General features: G+C 37.6%; 1 protein-coding gene across 3 annotated transcripts in view; it reads right to left on the bottom strand.

Annotated features, from left to right (window-relative positions):
• NBAS (NBAS subunit of NRZ tethering complex) overlaps nucleotides 1-20,928 on the bottom strand; it is a 461,389-nt gene that overhangs the window by 427,717 nt on the left and 12,744 nt on the right. For 2 of the 3 annotated variants that reach the window (XM_023728239.1, XM_023728240.1), the window contains exons 4-6: nucleotides 17,918-17,995; nucleotides 16,546-16,593; nucleotides 10,832-10,875 (exon numbers count right to left, since the gene is read on the bottom strand). In XM_023728239.1, coding sequence (XP_023584007.1) covers nucleotides 10,832-10,875; nucleotides 16,546-16,593; nucleotides 17,918-17,995 — 170 coding nt within the window. Of the gene's footprint in view, nucleotides 1-1,789; nucleotides 2,057-10,831; nucleotides 10,876-16,545; nucleotides 16,594-17,917; nucleotides 17,996-20,928 lie in introns of those variants that run through there. The other variant, XM_023728241.1, reaches the window with a different exon arrangement.

The following is a 20,928-nucleotide window of genomic DNA, read 5'->3' as shown; positions in this document are numbered from 1 at the left end:
GAGCTTGCAGCTGGTACCCTGAGAGGGTAGAGGAACACCCCAAATTTGGGGCTGGCTGGTGTGAAGTAGAGGGAGTTGTGTGGGCTCCCCAGTTTGCAGCTGGTATCCTGAGAGGGTAGAAAACCCCAAAGTTGGGTCGGGCTGGTCTGAAGTGGGAGGAGTTGTGTGGACTCCCTAGCTGGAAGCAGTACCCGCTGACCTAGCCTCAGGTTAGAGAAAGAGCTGTGTAGAGCAGCTGGGGTCTGGACTGACCAGGGCAGGGAATCCGAGATTTCCCTGGACTGGTTTGATACCACAAATTGGTGTCAGTAGAAGTGGGATCCAATGCTACTACACCAGATTTGGGGAAGAATGGGGTTTTGGAGAAGAAAGGATAAACGGAGGAGGGATTCTGGATGGTTACTTTAGTCTTTGATTTTTGGATGGTTACTTTGGTTGATGTTATTTGTAAATGAAAGTAAGCTGCTTCCTGTAAGTGTTAAACAACCTTCACTTCTGCCAACGCTGTGTAAGTATTTCAACCCGACCAGATGTACTTAGCACCCATGAAGAGATTACTGCTACGAATTGGGGTCCTCATCCTAGTAGTCTTGTGGCTGCTTGGGATCCACAGACTGCCTTTGAGACAACCTGTGCATACAACACACTGATAATATTTAAAAGATAGGTAACATTTGGTGCTGACAATGAAGAAAAGGAATAGCCTCAATCATACTATTTTGGTAGTTGTATAAATAGGTATAAAGAGCCCTGATGGTGCAATGGTTAAGCGCTCAGGTGCTAACCAAAAGGTTGCCTATTCAAACCCACAAGTGGCTACCTGGGAGAAAGGCCTGGCAGTCTACTCCTGTCAAGATTACAGTCTACTAAGAAACCCTATGGGACAGTTCTACTCCATCCTATAGGGCCACTGAGTCAGAACTGACTGTCAGCGGCACACAACAACAACATAAATAACTCCCTGCCAGGAATGACGGCAGTAGCTATTACAGCTGAAATTCTACACCCATATACAAACAGGATGTTTTTTCCAACACTGTTAGAGGTGGAAGGGGACAAAGAAGAGAAAGAAAAAGAAAACAAACTACCATAAACAGCTGAAATTTCTATCAAGAGGGGAACAGGTAAAACTGTGCCTACTTTAAAAAGATTGAGATACTTCCATGGAAACTGTCTGGGAAAGATGTCATCAATAGGATAAAGGGGGGAACAAGCTGTAGAACAAATTTCATAGTATGATCCTGTTTCATTAAAAAAAAAAAAAGAAGTTAATCCATGTAAGTACAGGTTCACACAAGCATAAAACATAAACCCAAATGCATTAAGTCGATTTAGACTCACAGCGACCCTAAACCAAACCTGTTGCCATCAGGTAGATTCTGACTCATGGAGCCCTGGTTGTGCAGTGGTTAAACGCTCTGGCTGCTAACCAAAACACTGGCAGTTCAAATCCACTAGCTGCTCCTTGGAAACCCTATGGGGCAATTCTACTGTCCTATAGGGTTGCAATGAGTCAGGATAGCAACCCTAGGAGGATTAAATCATTAAATGATTTAATGAAGAGAAAAGATAATCTTTTTTTTATTTCTGTATTGTTTGAATTTATTACAGACATGTATTGACTTTGGAATTATATAGTTTAAAAAAAAAAGAATAATTTCAGACTAGGCCTCCCACCATTAACAAAATAAGTAAAGAACTGTTCTCAGACATTGGACTCCAGGCAGCACAAGACTGTGATCACTGAGAGAATGGAAACAAATGAGCTATACCCCACGAGCACCCTCACCTTTTGCCAGTAAGCACTTTCTGGACCACACAGCACAGAGAGGGATTCCAAACAGGGCATGGTCGTCTCACTGAATTAAGGACATAAAGAGTGGAGTTTGAAGTTACTAAACTGACTAAAATTTGTAAAGCAGAATTCCAGAGAGAAAGGAGAAAGGCAGAAAAGGAGCTTCAAAAATATGCATAGAGGAGCCTTTGGGTCTTTGACAAAACACAAAGCTGAACAAAAGGAGAGACTCTACAAGGCCAAGGAGAGAATAAGTTTCAGGGACGGGGTGGAATTAATTACTTTTGTGTGTGGCCTTTATAGCTTTGGTCTCGTTAACTCCTACCCAAGTGATTCTGTGATAGGCTAATTGTGGCCTACCAAGGGGATTGGTCAGTTTTGCCTTAAAAGAGAGCCAATTCCAGAGAAGAAAGGAGGAGCCCACCACCACCACCAAGGGAGGAGAGACGTGGCAGCCAGAGAGAGCACGGTGGGCTTCCTGGCTCACGGAGAGAGAAAGCTGAGTGCCTCTGGGTAGAGACTGAGGGCAAGGGAGAGGCGTGCCTGTGAGCACAGATGGGGAGAGGCTACCCTGAAGGAAGAACTGTATCCTGAGTGTTCTTGAGACTGAATTGTAACTGTTACTTCCCTAATAAACCTCATAATTGTGAGTATGGTCTATGAGTTCTGTATAGCCACTGCAATGAATTATCAAATCCAGTAGAGAGTGCTGCAGGAGGGACAGTTGGTGTCAGAATTGGTAGAGATGGTGAAGAGAGGGGGATATCTGACCTCCACCTCATAGGAATCAGCCTTAGGCTGCTGATCTTGGTTCTCTTTCCCCATGGTGGGGTTGGAGGAGGTCAGACACCGACCAAGCCATTCTACAAGGAAAATCAACTATAGAGCTTGGAGAGGATTTGGAAATGTTTGGTTCCACCCAGTCATAGAGGAGAGACCTCACTGAACACTCTGAGCATTCAGAAGAGATCCTAGAAAGGCCTCACCTTAAAAGTTGTTGTTGTTGTTGTTAGATGCCATCTAGTCGGTTCCAACCCACAGCGACACTATATACAACAGAATGAAACACTGCCCGGATCTGCGCCATGCTCACAGTCATTGTTATGCTTGAGCCCACTGCTGCAGCCACTGTGTGAATCCTCTGGCTGAGGGTCTTCCTCTTTTTCGCTGACCCTCTGCTTTACCAAGCATGATGTCCTTCTCCAGGGACTGATCGCTCCCGACAACATGCCCAAAGTATGTAAGACGTAGTCTCGTGATCCTTGCTTCTGAGGAGCATTCTGGTCATACTTCTTCTAAGACAGATCTGTTCGTTCTTTTGGTGGTCCATGGTATATTCAATATTGTTCACCAACGCTACAACTCAAAGGTGTCAATTCTTCTTCAGTCTTCCTTATTCATTGTCTAGCTTTCACATGCATATGATGAGATTGAAAATACCACGGCGTGGGTCATGCACAACTTAGTCTTCAAGGTGACACCTTTGATTTTCAACACTTTAAAAAGGTCTTTTGCAACAGATTTGCCCAACGCAATGCGTCTTTTGATTTCCTGGTTGCTGCTTCCATGGATGTTGATTGTGGATCCAGGTAAAAGGAAATCCTTGACAACTTCAATCTTTTCTCTGTTTATCATGATCTTGCTTATTGATCCAGTTCTGAGGATTTTTCTTCTCCTTATGTTGAGGTATAATCCATACTGAAGCCTGTGGTCTTTGATCTTCATCAGTAAGTGCTTCAAGTTCTCTTCACTTTCAGCAAGCAAGGTTGTGTCATTTGCACATCGCAGGTTGTTAATGATTCCTCCTCCAATCCTGATACCCCATTCTTCTTCACATAGTCCAGCTTCTCAGATTATTTGCTCAGTATACAGACTGAATAGGTATGGTGAAAGGATGCAACCTTGATGCACACCTTTCCTGACTTTAAATCAAGCAGTATCCCCTTGTTCTGTCCAAACAACTGCCTCTTGATCTATGTACAGGTTCCTCATGAGCACAATTAAGTGTTCTGGAACTCCCATTCTTCGCAATGTTATCCATAATTTGTTATAATCCACACAGTTTAGTGCCTTTGCACAGTCAATAAAACACAGGTAAACATCTTTCTGGTATTCTCTGCTTTCAGCCAGGATCCATCTGACATCAGCAATCATATCCCTGGTTCCACGTCCTCTTCTAAATCCAGCCTGAATGTCTGGCAGTTCCCTGTTGATATACTGTTGTAGCCACTTTTGAATGATCTTCAGGAAAATTTTACTTGTGTGTGATATTAATGATATTGTTCGATAATTTCCACATTCTGTTGGATCAGCTTTCTTGGGAATAGGCATAAATATGGCTCTCTTCCAGTCACTTGGCCAGGTAGCTGTCTTCCAAATTTCCTGGCATAGACGAGTGAGCACTTGCAGTGCTGCATTCATTTGTTGAAACATCTCAATTGATATTCCATCAATTCCTGCAGCCTTGTTTTTCACCAGTGCCTTCAGTGCAGCTTGGACTTCTTCTTTGTGTACCATCAGTTCCTGGTCATATGCTACCACCTGAAATGGCTGAATGTTGCCCAATTCTTTTTGGTATAATGACTCTGTGTATTCGTTCCATCTTCCTTTAATGCTTCCTACATTGTTTAATGTTTTCCCCAGAGAATCCTTCACTATTGCAACTCAAGGCCTGAATCTTTTCTTCAGTTCTTTCAGCTTGAGAAATGCTGAGTGCATTCTTCCCTTTTGGTTTTCTATCTCCTGCTCTTTGCACATGTCATTATAACACTTTACTTTGTCTTCTCGAGCTGCCCTTTGAAATCTTCTGTTCAGTTAACTTCATCATTTCTTCCTTTTGCTTTAGCTACTCAACGTTCAAGTGCAAGTTTCAGAGTCTCTTCTGACATCCATTTTGTCTTTTCTTTCCTGTCTTCTTGATGACCTCTTGCTTTCTTCATGTGTGATGTCCTTGATGTCATTCCACAATCTGTCTGGTCTTCGGTCATTAGTGTTCAACACGTCAAATCCGTTCCTGAGATGGTCTCTAAACTCGAGTGGGATACACTCAAGGTCGTACTTTGGCTCTCGTGGACTTGTTCTAATTTTCTTCAGTTTCAACTTGAACTTGCATATGAGCAACTGATGGTTTGTTCCATAGTCAGCCCCTGGCCTTGTTCTGACTGATATTGAGCTTTTCCATCGTCTCTTTCCACAAATGTAGTTGATTTGATTCCTGTGTATTACATCTGGCGAGGTCCATGTGTATGGTCACCATTTTTATGTTGAAAAAAGGTATTTGCAATGAAGAAGTTGTTGGTCTTGCAAAATTCTATCATGCGATCTCTGGCATCATTTCTATTACCAAGGCCATATTTTCCTACTACCGATCCTTCTTCTTTGTTTCCAACTTTCGAATTCCAGTCTCCAGTAACTATAATGCATCCTGATTGCATGTTCGATCAATTTCAGACTGCAGAAGTTGGTACAAATCTTTCATTTCTTCATCTTTAGCCTTAGTGGTTGGTGCATAAATTTGAATAATAGTCGTATTAACTGGTCTTTCTTGTAGGCATATGGATACTATCCTATTGCTGACAGCGTGGTACTTCAGGATAGATCTTGAAATGTTCTTTGTGACAGTGAATGCCATGCCATTCCTCTTCAAGCTGTCATTCCCAGCATAGTAGACCATATGATTGTCCGATTCAAAATGGCTAATACCAATCCATTTTAACTCACTAATGCCTAGGATATCAATGTTTATGCATTCCATCTCATTTCTGACAATTTCCAATTTTCTTAGATTCACACTTCATACATTCCACGTTCCTATTATTTACAGATGTTTGCAGCTGTTTCTTCTCATTTTGAGTAGTGCCACAACAGCAAATGAAGGTCCCGAAAGCTTGACTCCATCCATGTCATTAAGGTCAACTCTACTTTTAGGAGGCAGCTCTTTCCCAGTCATCTTTTGAGCGGCTTCCAACCTGGCGGGGCTCATCTTCCGGCACTGTATCAGGCAATGTTCCACTGCTATTCATAAGGCTTTCACTGGCTAATTCTTTTTAGAAGTAGACTGCCAGGTCCTTCTTTCTACTCTGTCTTAGTCTGGAAGCACAGCTGAAACCTGTCCGCCATGAGTGACCCTGTTGGTATCTGAACACTGGTAGCATAGCTTCTAGGATCACAGCAACTCAAGAGCCCCACGGTACAACAAACTGACAGGCAGATGGCAGACCTTAAAAGCAGGGCTAATCTAATCATAAAGTAACCCAGAAACCAAAATCCATGGCCGTGGAGTCGATTCCGACTCAAGGCAGCCCCACGTGTTACAGAGTAGAACTGCTCCACAAAGTTTTTTTGGCTATAATCTTTACAGAAGCATATCATCAAGCCTTTCTTCCAAGGTACCTCTTGGTGGGTTCGAACTACCAACCTTTCAGTTAGTAGTCAAGTGTTTTATCATTTCTGCCACCCAGGGGCTACTATATCTTGTAAATCCTAGAGAAAATGCCAAAATATAAAGCAAGTAGGTACAGCTAATAATCCAATACTGAAGATAAAATGGAATTTTTAAAAAGTCCAAGTAAGCCAAAAGGAAGGAAGAGAAAATGGTACAGATAAGACAAACAGAGAAACAAATAGCAAATCAATAGTTGCATTAAATGTAAATGTTCTAAACACTCCCACTAAATAACAGAAATTGTCAGACTGGAAAAAAAGCAAGACTTAATCATATGCTTTCTATAAGAGATGTACATTAAATACAAGTACACAGATTAAATGCAAAAGAAGAGAAAAAGATACACTATGAAAATGCTAAAAATAACAAAGCTAGAGGGGCTATATTAGACAAAATACACTTCAGGATAAGAAGTATCACTGGATAAAGGACATTTCATCATGATAAAGGAGCCATTTCATCAAGAAGATTAAAAAAAATTCTATATGTGTATATATCTATAAACAAAAGCTTCTAAAGATATAAAGTAAAAATTGACAGAACTAAGGGTAAAATAAATGCACAATTATAATTGGAAATTCCAACCCTCCTCTATCAGCAATTTATAGACCAACTAGAGAGAAAATCAGTAAGGATATAGAAAACTTGAACATCTCTATCACCTACTTCAGCCTAACTAAAGATTATGAAACACTATAATTAATAACTGCACATACCTACAAATGAAATTGTTTTAAATATATGTGGAACCCTGGTGAAGGCAGACCATATACTTTGCCATAAATCAAGCCTCAATAAATTTAAAAGGTTAAAATCATGTTATATAATGTTCTCTGACCACAACCGAACAGACTCAAATGCTTATCTTAGAAAAGAAAGGTTTAAAGTTAATGATCTAAACTTCCATCTTAAGAAGATAGACAAAAAGAGCAAATTAAACCCAGTAGGCAGAAGGAAGGAAATAATAAACAAAAAAGTAAAAATCAAAGAAAACAAACAACAGAAAAAGAAATTCATGAAACCCAAAGTTTGAATATTGGAAAATATTAATAAATTGATAAAACACTGGCCTGACTGATCAATAGAATACAGACAGCACAAATCACTAATATCAAGAACAAAAGAGGGGGCATGACTACAGATCCTAAAGACAGTAGAAGGATAAAATCTTACATTAAAAAACAATAAGCCACTATAAGAAAAATAAATCTACTGACCAATATTCCTCATGAACACAGATGTAATAATCTGCTGCCTATGTTATATATAATTATCTGCATAAAGGTCTGACGATGACTTTCCCTTGCTAATGATACCATATATAATATTAAGTTGCTTGCTTCTCAGAGATCAGGTTTATACGCACCTTCTGGATGATTTGGGTAGTTGGGAGACCTACAGCCTAACACCTACGATGTTATCCAGTAGAAAATATCACAAAAGATACTTTAAGAAGTTCTTCTTAACCTTCAATCTAAAAAAGAGCTAACAACCTATCTTTAAGTGAAGAAAATTTTAGACTTTTATGGAATATATCTACAGTAATAGGGATTTATAGGAAAATGTCTGAAAAAATGTTAACAGTACTTAACTCTGGGTGTTAATTTTCTATATTTTGTTCATTTATATTTTATAAAGCTTCTACTATTTTTTTCAATAATACAAATAATTAATTTCTCTAAAAACAGAAAAGGTAAAAAATGGTTATCATATAATCTGAAGCTTCTGAATCAAGAGTTCCGGAATGAAATGTTTCACATGAAAAGATGAGGATGCTTCAAATAGCCTGTACCTCCCAACCTTTTCCATGTCAAGCTACACATAGAAAATCATGTTTGTATGGTACTAGAGGGCCCACCTAGCCACTTGAGGGTTGATGGGATCTCAGCACACCTACAACCCATTCTAGGCAAGCTATTGTTCAGCAGTGGGAAGCTCTGGTTTATGGTATCTTATAATCAGAAATATTAGAAGAATCTGTGAGTAACACAGTCCAGCTCCAAAAAGTATAAATTCTGTGCTATTTTTAAGTCCCTATTCAAGATAGAAACAGAGGGCTGAATTACTATTTACGGCCTGGCAAACAGAGCCAAAACAAGTTACAATTCACATTTATAACACTCTTAAATGGTATATCTTTTTATAAAACAATAATTGAAAAATATCGAAGTGGAACCAAATAGCTCCTATTTTAGTTTGCAGACTGTACAATACGTAGTTTCAAAAATGCATTAACAACAATCTGGCTCCTTTTCTCCAGGCATACACATGAACTATCATTTGGCATGTGGGACTTATTCCCATAAAGATGAGTCAGATAATAAGCAAATGATCATTACTTCACATTATATGGAATGGAAAGAAGCCATTAGAGCAGTATTAAGGTCATAAATTCATACATTCAGAAGCTAACAAAAATAAAATTTTAGTTCTCATAGCATTATTATCTCATCCATGCTGTCACATTAACTATACACATTAAAAACTCTAGTAAATAATTATAGTTCATTTGAAATATAGGAGGTTAAGCGTCCCATTTTCATACTAAATCGTAGATCTCTCAGTTTACTTACTGGCTAAGAGGAGGTGTCTAATTCCAAATCCTAAAAGAATCCTATATATCTGAATCACTCCAACATTCTGAGCATGCTCCTCAGAAGCCTATCTCAGGCTCCCCAAGCTCTCATCCAATGAAAAAGCAGTACCCAGAAAAAGCTAATTGAACACCCCCAAATTACTCTTCTGGGTACTTCTAGATTCTTACACATTTAAGCCCAGTCTGGTCTACTCTAATAAGCACTGGTGAGGAGATGTTAAGAAGGTAAATTTAGAAAATATTAGAGCCCCAAGCTTTAGATATTTCACACTTAAACACTAGTCCCCTTTCTATTATTCTCAAGAAAATACTAAGAAAACAGAGGGGGACATCTTATCTACTCTTACTCTTCACATCATGGTACATATGCACATATGTGTGTACATTAAGAATAAAAAGTATGAACACAGTGACAATTACTCATATTTATATATGTATAATATTACACATAATAAATACATATACACTCTCATGAATATCTCAAATTATAAAACAGAAGATAGCAAACATACCCTATTCATTCATCCATTTGAATTACTCCCAAATGCCATTACCCCGTTGAGAGGGCCAAATATTGAGTGCCTACCATATGTAAGGCACCATACTAGGAACTAGGAATAAAAATTCTTTAAAAATGTGAGTAAGCTATGAGCCTTTCCTTCAAGTAATTTACAATCTAATTCTAATAGTACCATGACTGGCACATAGTAAGAACACTATAAATCTTTGTCATCATCAGAATGACCTAATCATTACTCTTATAACAACCATACTGTTAAACTAACACAACGTCAAGCAGATGGTCCTATAAACAAACCACAGGAAAAATAAAATTACAAAAATAGATATATTACCTAATATCACTCTCTTAATTATTTTTCCTCCTATAAAGTTCCCTTCTGCCTTTTCCTATGCTGCTCCTGCAGACTTACCCTGACTGCCTCTAACTTCTACTAATTCTTAAGGTTGGTTTACAAAAGGCACCTTCTATCAACAATCTCATCTCACATCCCCCACACCTCTGGTTAAAAACTCTCACTGTGACCTGTATTTTTCCTTCATCAGATTTGTCAGCTTGTAATTACATATTTGACTGTCCATATACCCTGGTGTGTAGTGGTTAAAAGCTACAACTGCTAACCAAAAGTTCAGCAGTTCAAATCCACCAGGCTCTCATTGCAAACCCTATCGGGCAGTTCTACTCTGTCCTGTAGGGTCGTTATGAGTCGAAATCAACTCGATTGCAATGGTTTTTTTTTGGTTTGAGACTTCATGAGGTAAGGGACCAGGCATTTTTACACACAGACATACCCCAGTATCAAGCAAAACAGTTCACATACGTAAGTGGCACTTAGTAAATGTTTGCTACACATACCAAAGAGTGAACAAATCCCAGACTTTTTTACTAATCTGTATCTGACCAATTCTTAACTTAAAACTAAATATTTCTTTCTGTTTCAATCTAAAATAAAAGACTACAGAAACTTATAAACAGTCTATTCTGAAACTAGGGCTTTGAATGGGTTCGTTGCAGTTTGAACCCCTCCTGCGAAACTGCATTTCCACCCCAGATACACTGAATCAGAATCTACATTTAACAAGATCCCCAGGTGATTCTTATGTATAATAAACTTTGAGAACCACTGCTCTACTAGTGGTTCTCAGAATTGGACCCTGACAAGAAGTGTTAGCAGTGTCTGGGAACTTATTAGAAATGGAAATTTCTAACAGAGGTTCAAACCTGAACAAACTGGTTTGAAGCCCTGCCTGAAACTGGCTTATTTTTTTAAACACAACTTCAATTTCACTCCCTCTAAAATGTACATCTTACAGTAAAACATTAAAGGCAGTAGACACATCATTAAAGATATTTTTAACTTATTTTAATAGACATAATGATCCTTGTTTATACATATTTAATATCTGACTCTTAAGAAACATTGTAGCGATTACAGACTTGAAATTTTAATTTTTAAAATGTTTTGGAAACTCTTACCTTGACATTTCCCAATAATAGATGTGAAATCATCTTTTGCAGACCTGTAAAACATGTACAAAATTAACACAATAGTTTTATCATAGCAACACTATAAATATTGTGTAGGATTATGTTGTTGCTGTTAGGTGCCACTGAATCAGTTCCGACTCATAGCAACCCTGTGTACATGAGAATGAAACACTGCCCGGTCCTGTGCCGTCCTCACAATCGTTGCTATATTTGAGTCCACTGTGGCAGCCACTGTGTTAATCCATCTCCTTGAAGGTCTTCTTCTTTTTTGCTGACCCTCTACTTTACCAAGCATGATATAGTTCTCCAGGCACTCGTCCCTCCTGATAACATACTCAATGTACATGAGAGGAAGTCTCACCATCCTCGATTCTGGCTGTACTTTTTCCAACACAGATTTGTTTGTTCTTCTGGTGGTCCATGGTATATTTAATATTCTTTGCCAACACCATAATTCAAATGCATCAATTTTTCTTCAGTCTTCCTTATTCGTTGTCCAGCTTTCACATGTATATGAGGTGATTGAAAATACCATGGCTGGGGTCAGGTGCACCTTAGTCCTCAAGGTGACATCTTTGCTTTTTAACACTTTAAATAGATCTTTTGCAGCAGATTTGTCCAATGCAATACGTTGTTTGATTTCTTGACTGCTGCTTCCATGGGTGTTGTTGTGGATCCAAGTAAAATGAAATTCTTAGGAACTAATCTAATCCTGGCCTTTTAATACAACATAGATGTCTGGTCCCCATTCCCAAAGGCTCTGATTCAGGACATCTGGAATGGGACCCATTATGGACTGAAAACTGTGCCCTCAAAAAAAATATGTATTGAATTCCTGGCCCTTGTACACGTAGATTCGATCCTGTTTGGAAACTGGATTTTCTTTTGTCATGAGTTCACACCAGTGTAGGATGGATTCTAAACCTAATCACTTCTGAGTTATAAAAAGAGCAGAATGGACACAGAGACACACACAGGAGAAGACAGATGATATGTGAGGATCACCTATATACAGGAACACCCAAGATCTTCAGCAAACACGGGAAACTAAGAGAGAGGTTCACAAAAGGAATTGGCATGGCCAAGACCCTGATTTGGACTTTTTTAACCTTCAGAACTGTGAGAAAATAAATTTCCGTACTTTAAAGCCACCAGTTTGTGGTATTATGTTACAACAGCACTAGGAAACAAAGAAGAACTCAAGGAAATATATTTTTTTAAAGCTCCATAGGTTGATCCTGGTTAAGAACCACTGGCCTATATATACCATGTTACAAAATTTGATCACCTAGGGAAAAAGTCTTGCCTTAACAAATCAATAAGCTTTAATTGGTGACCGTATTTATATCAGGGAGCCATGGTGGTGCAGTGGGTAAGTGCTCAGCTGCTAACTGAAAGGTCAGCAGTTCAAACCCACCAGCCACTTCACAAGAGAGAGATGTGGCAGTCGGCTTCCATAAAGATTTACAGCTTTGGACACGCTATGGGGCAGTTCTACTCTGTCCATAAGGTTATTATGAATCAGAATCAACTCGACAGTAATGAGCTGTGTCTTTTTTTTGTTTGTTTATATTTCTATCAGTGACGTATTTAAAATCTGGGATCTTGAAATATATACCAAAGTGGTATAATTATTGTAAAAAATAAAAGTTCAAGAATGAAAATTGGTAAACCATTTATCCAAAACCTCAATATCCATAGCATTTAATCTAGTAATTCCCCTTCTACAAAGTTATCCCCAGGAAGTAATTACAGATATACACAGATATCAAGAATCTTAATGCAGTCTAATTTATAAAAGAGAAAAATACACTCAGTATAAGGAGATTAATTAATCAGATTTTGCTATATGAACTCAAAGGAATCCTGGTGGCATAGTGTTTGGGTTCTCAGCTGCTAACTAAAAGGTCGGTGGTTCAAACCCACCAGCAGCTCCATGGGAGAAAGATGTGACAGTCTGCTATCATAAAGATTTACAAACTTGGAAACACTACCGGGCAATTCTACTCCGTCCTATAGGGTTGCTATGAGTTGGAATCAACTCGATGGCAATGAGGTTTTTTTGGGGGGGCGTGGGGTGGGAGTTATATGAACTGAATGGAATATTATACAATTACAACATGTGACATGGAAAGAAGTTCACAATATATTAATTTTCAAAAGTTATCCAGAAAAAAGTATCAAATAGAATGCACAGTATTATTCCATTAAATGTTATAAATACACACACACACAGAAGAGTCTAGAAGAATATACACCAAAATGTTAATAGTAGATGACTCTAGATAGTAGAATTATGGGTCATATTTATTTCCTTCTTCGTGCTTAACTCTATTTTCTAATATTTCCAAATGACTAAGCTTTACTTTTAAAATAAATTTCAAAGACTCTAGTTTTTTCACCATTTCTTAAAATATTATGTTATATCACAACTAAAGCCAATTATAAATACGGAAGTAAATTTCCTCAAAAAATTGAACTGTTCAGCCTCCAAGTGGAGTAGGGCAAAAAGAACGCAGTCTTTGAAATGAAGCTGGCCTGTTTTCAGCTTTGTCTGTGTCACCTGGCCAAAACATTTAACATGAGTTTCATTTTTCTTTTAATAAAATGGGACAGGTAATATCAACATCAAAGCTTAATGAAAGGATTAAATGAGATATTATGTATAAATTAGCACGAACTAGATCTCAGTAAACGTTCATTATTTTCATCCTTAATACACTCATTAAATAATAGTTGCCATTTTTGTTGGGAAAGGGAAGGGAGGGGAATATAAATCTGGTTTTGTCCAAACTTCACAGAACCATTACTTAGAACAATTGAGTAAACTCTGGTGAAAAAATTTATATGCCATTTTTATGAGTCCCTTATTTTAATGCTTTTGGTTGGGTTCTGTGATGGTTTCTAGTTAGTTCCCATATCTGTAACAACTCTTAATAAGAAATTATTACTTCACTATTTAAGAAAGAAGAAAACACATATTAGCCACTTATAATCTGTAACTGCTGACAGATTACAAATTAAAGTAGTTTAATTCACAATAAGCCACTTCTTATCTATGGACAACCCCCTACACAAGCAGGTTTAAGTATTCCATATTAGGGCAAGTGATTGGTGTCATTTCTTACTTAGTACAAAAATAAAATGAGGAAACAGCAGCCCTGGTACGATCTTGCAAAAGGCAGAGCTGTCTCTCAAAAATTAAACTGTGTGTCAACTTTTCATTGTTCGTTTCTCAAAAACCATTTATTTATAACTGCTTCCTGATATGCAATAATGACCTTAGATACTAAAATGACATTTCATTTTCTAATACAGTCAATAAATATTTACTCAACACCCTGACTACTACCATTACCACTGCAGCCAATCTTGCATTGTATGTGTTCTTCACTGTAGTTAAAAAAAATATACATATATGTGGAATAGAGAGAACAAGTATCTTAAAAATTCAGGGACAGTCACTACTCACGGGGTTTACTTTTGGGATCTACCTCTCTCTTTTTCTTTGATAACTACTCGACATCATTGCTCAAATTAACACACCTCCTTTCGGGCTACTAGGAAGTAAGCATTTCTGTCTATATTCATTCAACAAAAGCAAATGAGTGCCGCCAACTCTGAGTAAGGCAGTAGGCTATGCCCTGTAATGCCCTCCCGGCATCTGCTTCCCTTATCCCAACTGCAAATGCCTAATTATTCATCAAACATCAGCTAAGCACTAATTATGCTCAAGGAAATATAAAGTGTTAGGAATAAAAGACAGTTCCTGCCTCCAAGGTCAAAAAGTATAAATGACACTGTAGACTTAGATCTCATTCACACTGCATTTTTAGAAATGGTACCACCTGGAATTGTGCAAAGCAGTGGTCCTAAATATAATTGGGAAAACCTACAAATTAAAACCATAAACTCTTAGAAGAAAAAGCTGGGGCAGTGCTGTCATGCCTAGCTTTCAACAACTGATTATCTAATATAATAACAAAAGAACAGCAAAAGACAAAATAAATAAATGGGACCTCATAAAATTTAGATGATTGGTCATCAAAAAACTTAAAAAAAAATGTAAAGACAGGATACAAATGGGAGAATATCTTCGGAAATTATATATCAGACAAGAACCTAATAACCAAAATATATATAAAACTTTGACAACTTAACAACAAAAAGACAAATAACCTAATCATAAAATGGGCAAAGAACTGAAACAGACATTTCACCAAACAGGATTCAAATGGCCACCAACACATGAAAAGATGCTCAGCGTATTAGCCATCTGAGACGCAAATGAAAACCACAATGAGATTCCATTTCACTCCCACTTGGATGGTTAACAAAAAAAAAAAAAAAAAGTCAGCAAGGATGTGGAAATAAATTTTGACTATTAACTACTGTGTAGCAGTAAGTCACACCCTGAGTACACTTCTCAAAAAGATACATTTCACATTACTGCAACAAATAAAATATTGTTCCAATGAACAATAAAAGTTCAAAAACTGGCCACATTGGTGTTTAGTGATGCTGTTTAAAAAACAGTGCGACCTGACTACCACAGCATTGTCAAATTAAGTAATGTAGTTCTAAATGGCTGTCATTACTGCCAATCATTTTTACCCTGAGAAGTTGTAAGGGGGATCAGAAAGCCTCCCCTTTTGAAACTGATGCCCTGATGGGGGAAAACTCTCTGTCTACTCCCCCAAAAAGTTAAGGGGTTCACTTCTACTTAAATTAAAAAAAAAAAAGAAATTTCACAAACAGAAAGCTGCTATCAGTGTGGTAACAACTAAACACTCACTATCTTTAGTCAGAAATAATGAATCAGCACAAAAACTTTGAAGTAGTATCTAGGCATCCTAAAATTTCTGCCTCATTGTTTTTTTGAGAACCATAAATTAGGCCTTGGCTGGAAAAAGGAGTAACATTCAATTTTAGAGCATTGACTCTGAGTCCCTGGGTGGCACAAATAGGAACCAAAAGGTTGGCGGTTAAGAGGTTCCTCCGAACAAAGGCCTGGTGATCTAGCCCCAAAATTCAGCCTATGGAGCACAGTTCTACTCTGACACACATGGGATTGCCATGGGTCAGAAATGACTGAACAGCACTCTGTTTTTGTTTTTTTTTTAGTCTGTCGTTGCTAATTTTCCAAAGAACAAACTAGTTTTCCTGAGTTAGTTGCTTGCTTTTCTTTCATAGCTGATGAATCACTGAAAAATAAAATACATGGAAGGTCCAGTTTAGAGACATCTCTTAGATGTACATGTAATACCAATGAAAATCTCTGACGGGACACAGAATATCGCTTATGTAAGACATGACATCGGTCTGTTGCAAATCCATATTCAGTCTATAGCTCTAAACCAATGAAGCATTTACACCTTCCTGAGCATCTGATTGGTCGACTAAACAGTAACTAGTCAAACAAGAGTGATTTCCAGAGTTCTCAAAGATAAACTTAAATCTACTGAGAAAGCAAAATTTCTCAGAAGACAGCAGAATGATCTGGGAAAACAGAAACACAAGCAGGCTACTCTGATAAAGCAAAAGATCCTTCATCCTTTAACTGATATAAGTTGGTGCTTGACACTTGACAAAATTAATAGTAAAAATTCTTTAAATATCCTCTCTTAAAAAATCATAGTTCCCATTTATCAAGTAAATTTTTCTCAAATGAAATCCTGAGTATGAATAATATTAAAAATTACCTGATTTCCACACACTGATCTTGAACAGCAGCCAGAAGTTTTCCGTTGCTTTGATGGAGGAGAAAGGGAGAAAAAAATTCTATTATGAATATCTGCAGCAGTCTTCAATACAAATGGAATTATTTTAAAAAGTTAAAATCATCTTTAAATTTTTTCACATACTTTAAATATCCATCTTTTGACTTTATAATTAGATAAGTATACAAGTACAAAATCATGAAAATGATTCAATACAGCTTGAATTACATGTTTTAAATAATACTAATCATATGTGACAAAGGGTATTTTGGGGTTTACAATTATATTTACCCAAAGAATGTGGTCTTTGTCTTTGGTTCCTGACAGAAAACCTCTAAAACCCCGGAACTGCCCCAGTCTTTATTATCAAAGAGGGCTCCAGATCTGATGTTGCTGTGCGTGCTGTCAAGTCAATTCCAACTCATAGCGACCCTATGTGACAGAGCAGAACTGCCCCATAGGGTTTCCAAAGCAGTAACCTTTACAGGAACAGATCATCAGGTCTTTTCTCCCACGAAGCAGCTGCCAGGTTCTAACTGCCAATCTTTCAGTTAGCAGCCAAGCGCTTAACCACTGCGCCACCAGGGCTCCTTCCAATCCTGATAGGTTATGCTAATGAGCTAATTCAGGTGGGCTGCCCATGCCAGAAAGATCCAAAATACGATGATATCAGCCCACCTCAGGGGAAATGGGCATGATTCAATCAATTGTGGCTATGTAATGAGGCCCCAATGAAGGCTCTTGACACAGAAGTTCCATGGGCTTCCTGGCTGGTGATAAACATCATGCACAAGGGAGGGTAGCATCTTCCTTTTTGAGACAGAGAAGCTCCCCGTTCGGAATCATTCTTGATCTCACCCTACGTGTCTCTTCATTTGTGTCCTTTTTGCTATAATAAAACTTTACTATATAGCACTATATAGCACTTCCCTAAGTTCTATTAGTTATTCTAGTGAATTACTGAAACTGAGGGAGTTGTGAGAGACAATAGGTCAGAAATAAGGGGGGTCCTGGGGACCTCCAGGCTTAGGGCTTGAATTCTGAGGGGGAAGAGAGAAACCCCAAATTTGGAGCCAGTAGGTTGGAAGTGAGGGTATCATGGGGACTCTCAAGTTTATGCTGGTATTGGGCAGACTTGCAGTCTGGAGGACTGTGCCCTTTAACTTAGGAGATTGACTTAGCTTAGCTAGTGAGGGTCAGAGGAAGAAGTTGCATATGATTAGATTGGTTTTTACGGGCATATATAATAAAAATCAAGACTAAAAGCTATAAGGACCCCAAAATTAATGTCCATAATGAAATTTAAAAGCTAACCCAGGTAGAGAAACATTATATGAATTCTGCACATGCTTACCTTGCAAGTACTAAATGCCAGTTTATCTGTTTATTAACCAAGCGAACCAGTCCATCAGGGAGCAAAAAGGGTGTGGGGCTGAAAGCACAACACATTAGCTAGCTTAAAACCTAATCATCAAAAACACATATAAGAAGATAAATAATATAAATAACATTTATATCTATATAAAGAAAAGATTTTTTTCCATTAGAATAGCAAATCTGAATACTGACAAACTCAAAACCAAAACTTACCAGTGTATGGTATCTGAAATTTGACCACATACATTTAAATTTCTCTATTTCCAGAAAATATAGTGGTAGGTTCAAAAATATAAATTGCATGTCCCTTCCAAGAAAAAAGATATCTACAGTGTCAGTAACATGGCAGAGTGAGCTTACACCAAACCCTTCCTGCTATGAACACCCAGAAATTCTGAATCAATTATACCAAAAACAAATTCTAATATATAGTGAAGCTCACGAGAAAGAAAAAAGGAAATCTCCAAGTGCTAGAAATAAAAAAGGAATTGAACACTAGAGTGGATCACAAGGGAAGAGAGGGACAAGACCCAAACACAGGTCTTAACACACAGGGAAAAGAAATGCATCTTGGGCCACAGAGAGGACAAGAGTTGGAAATAAAACTCTGGCAAAAGCCAGGACTCTCAAATGACTGCACCATCAGTGAGAGAAAACCAGACAAACTTCACACTGGGCCCAAAGAGACTTTAAGGAATCTCACTCTGCCTGAGGCTCTGGTCTATCGGGGATGGAAATGAAATCTATGAAAAATCAAAACTCCAAGCCTGCAACATATGCAAGATTGGACTGCAACGGCATTTTACTCATGTGGTACGAGAATCCTCAAGCTTAAGCTCACAATAAAACTATTTACAAAAGACATGAGGAAACAATCCACCACAGGTGAGTCAGCAGACACAGTAAATTAAGGACTAACATATGAAAAGACGGAAAAGAGGAATAAATAAAACTTAATTCCACAGCAGAAAAACAGGAAGAAAAGCAAATTAGAGAAATCAGAAAACACAAAGTAGGATGAAAAAGTGTATCAGTAAAATATATTCAGTGTATTTATGCTCCTTTTTTAAAACACAAGTAATCCAGAGATACTCACAGAGAGAAAAACACTACAGGCCAATATTCCTTATGAATGTAGATGCAAAAATCCTCAACAAAATACTAGTGAACAGAATCCAATAGCATATTAAGAGTCATACACCATGACCAAGTGGGATTTATCCCAGGAATGCAGGGATGGTTCAACATTAGAAAATCAATCAACATAATACACCACATCAATAGAACAAATGAAAAGAACCACATGATCATCTCTATACATGCAGAAAAAGTATTTGATAAAATCCAACACGCTTTCTTTATGAAAACCCTAAAGAAGATTGGACTAGAAGGAAAATTCCTCAATATGATTCAGAGCATATTAAAAAGCCAACAGCCACCATTATACTTATGGAGTAAGACTGAGAGATTTCCCCTTGAAATCAGGAACTACACCCTTCAGCCAAAGATTAACAGGCCCATAAAACAAACAATAATACATGTAGCTCAACTCTGTATACGAGACTAAATGGGCACCAACCCAGGGGCAAGTACAAGAAGGCAGGAGGGGACAGGAAAGCTGGGTGAATGGAAATGGGGAACCCAAGGTCAAGAAGAGGTGAGTGTTGACATGTCGTGGGGTTGGTTCAATGTCACAAAGCAATATGTATATTAATTGTTTAATTAGAAACTGATTTGTTCTGTAAACCTTCATCTAAAACACAAAAAAAAAGAAAAGAAAAAAAATCAAGAACAAGACAAGGGTGCCTGCTCTCACCACTTATATTCAATATTGTATTAGATGTCCTAGCTAGAATAATAAAACAAGAAACAGAAATAAAAGGCATCCAGATTGGAAAAGAGAAAGTAAAATTTTCTCTATTCGTGGATGATATGATCCTATATGTTAAAAATCCCAGAAAGTCCACAAGAAATCTTTTTAAGCTAACAGTAAAATTTGGCAAAGTTGCCGGGTACAAGGTCAACAAGCAAAAATCAGTTGTGTTTCTATACACCAGCAATAAGAACTCTGAAAGGGAAATAGAGAAATACTTCCATTTACAATAGCATCTGAGAGAATAAAATACCTAGGAATAAATCTAACCAGGAACGTGAAGGATTTATGCAATGAAAACTATAAAACATTGCTGAAAGAGATTAAAGAAAACTTAAATAAATGGAAAGATGTTCCATGTTCATGGACTGGAAGACTTAATATTGTTTAGATGTCAGTACTACCCAAAGTGATCTACAGATTCAACACAATCCCAATAAAACTTCCAACAGACTTCTTTACAGAAATACAAAAACCAATCTTCAACTTCATATGGAATGGCAAGAGACTCCAAATAGCTAAAGCAATGTTAAAAGAGAAGAACAAAGTAGGAGGACTCACAGTTCCTGATTTTAAAACATACTATACAGGTACAATAATCAAAACAGCTTGGTACTGGTATAACAATAGACACATGGACGGACGGAAGGAATAGAATTGAGAGTCCAGGACTAAACTCACACATCTATGGTCAAGTGATTTTTGACAAGGGCGCTAAGTCCATTCAATGGAGAAAGAAAAGTCTCTTCAATAAATGGTGCTGGGAAAACTGGATTGCTGCTCGTAGAAAAGTGAAACAGGATCCATCCCTTATACCATACGAAAAAAAATAAAAATGGATTAAACATCACCAAAAAAGAAAATTACAGACCAATATCCTTCATGAACATAGATGCAAAAATCCACAATAAAATTCTAGCCAATAGAATTCAACAGCATATCAAAAAAATAATTCACCACGACTAAGTGGGATTCATACCAGGTATACAGGGATGGTTCAACATTAGAAAATCAATCAACGTAATCCATCACATAAGTAAAACAAAAGAACCACATGATCTTATTAAACAATGCAGAAAAGGCATTCGACAAAGTCTAACACTCATTCCTGATAA

This window comes from Trichechus manatus, unplaced genomic scaffold (assembly GCF_000243295.1).
Source record: "Trichechus manatus latirostris isolate Lorelei unplaced genomic scaffold, TriManLat1.0 scaffold00023, whole genome shotgun sequence".
In the NCBI taxonomy this organism is placed as follows: Eukaryota; Metazoa; Chordata; class Mammalia; order Sirenia; family Trichechidae; genus Trichechus; species Trichechus manatus.
This window is presented reverse-complemented; position numbering and strand designations above follow the sequence as displayed.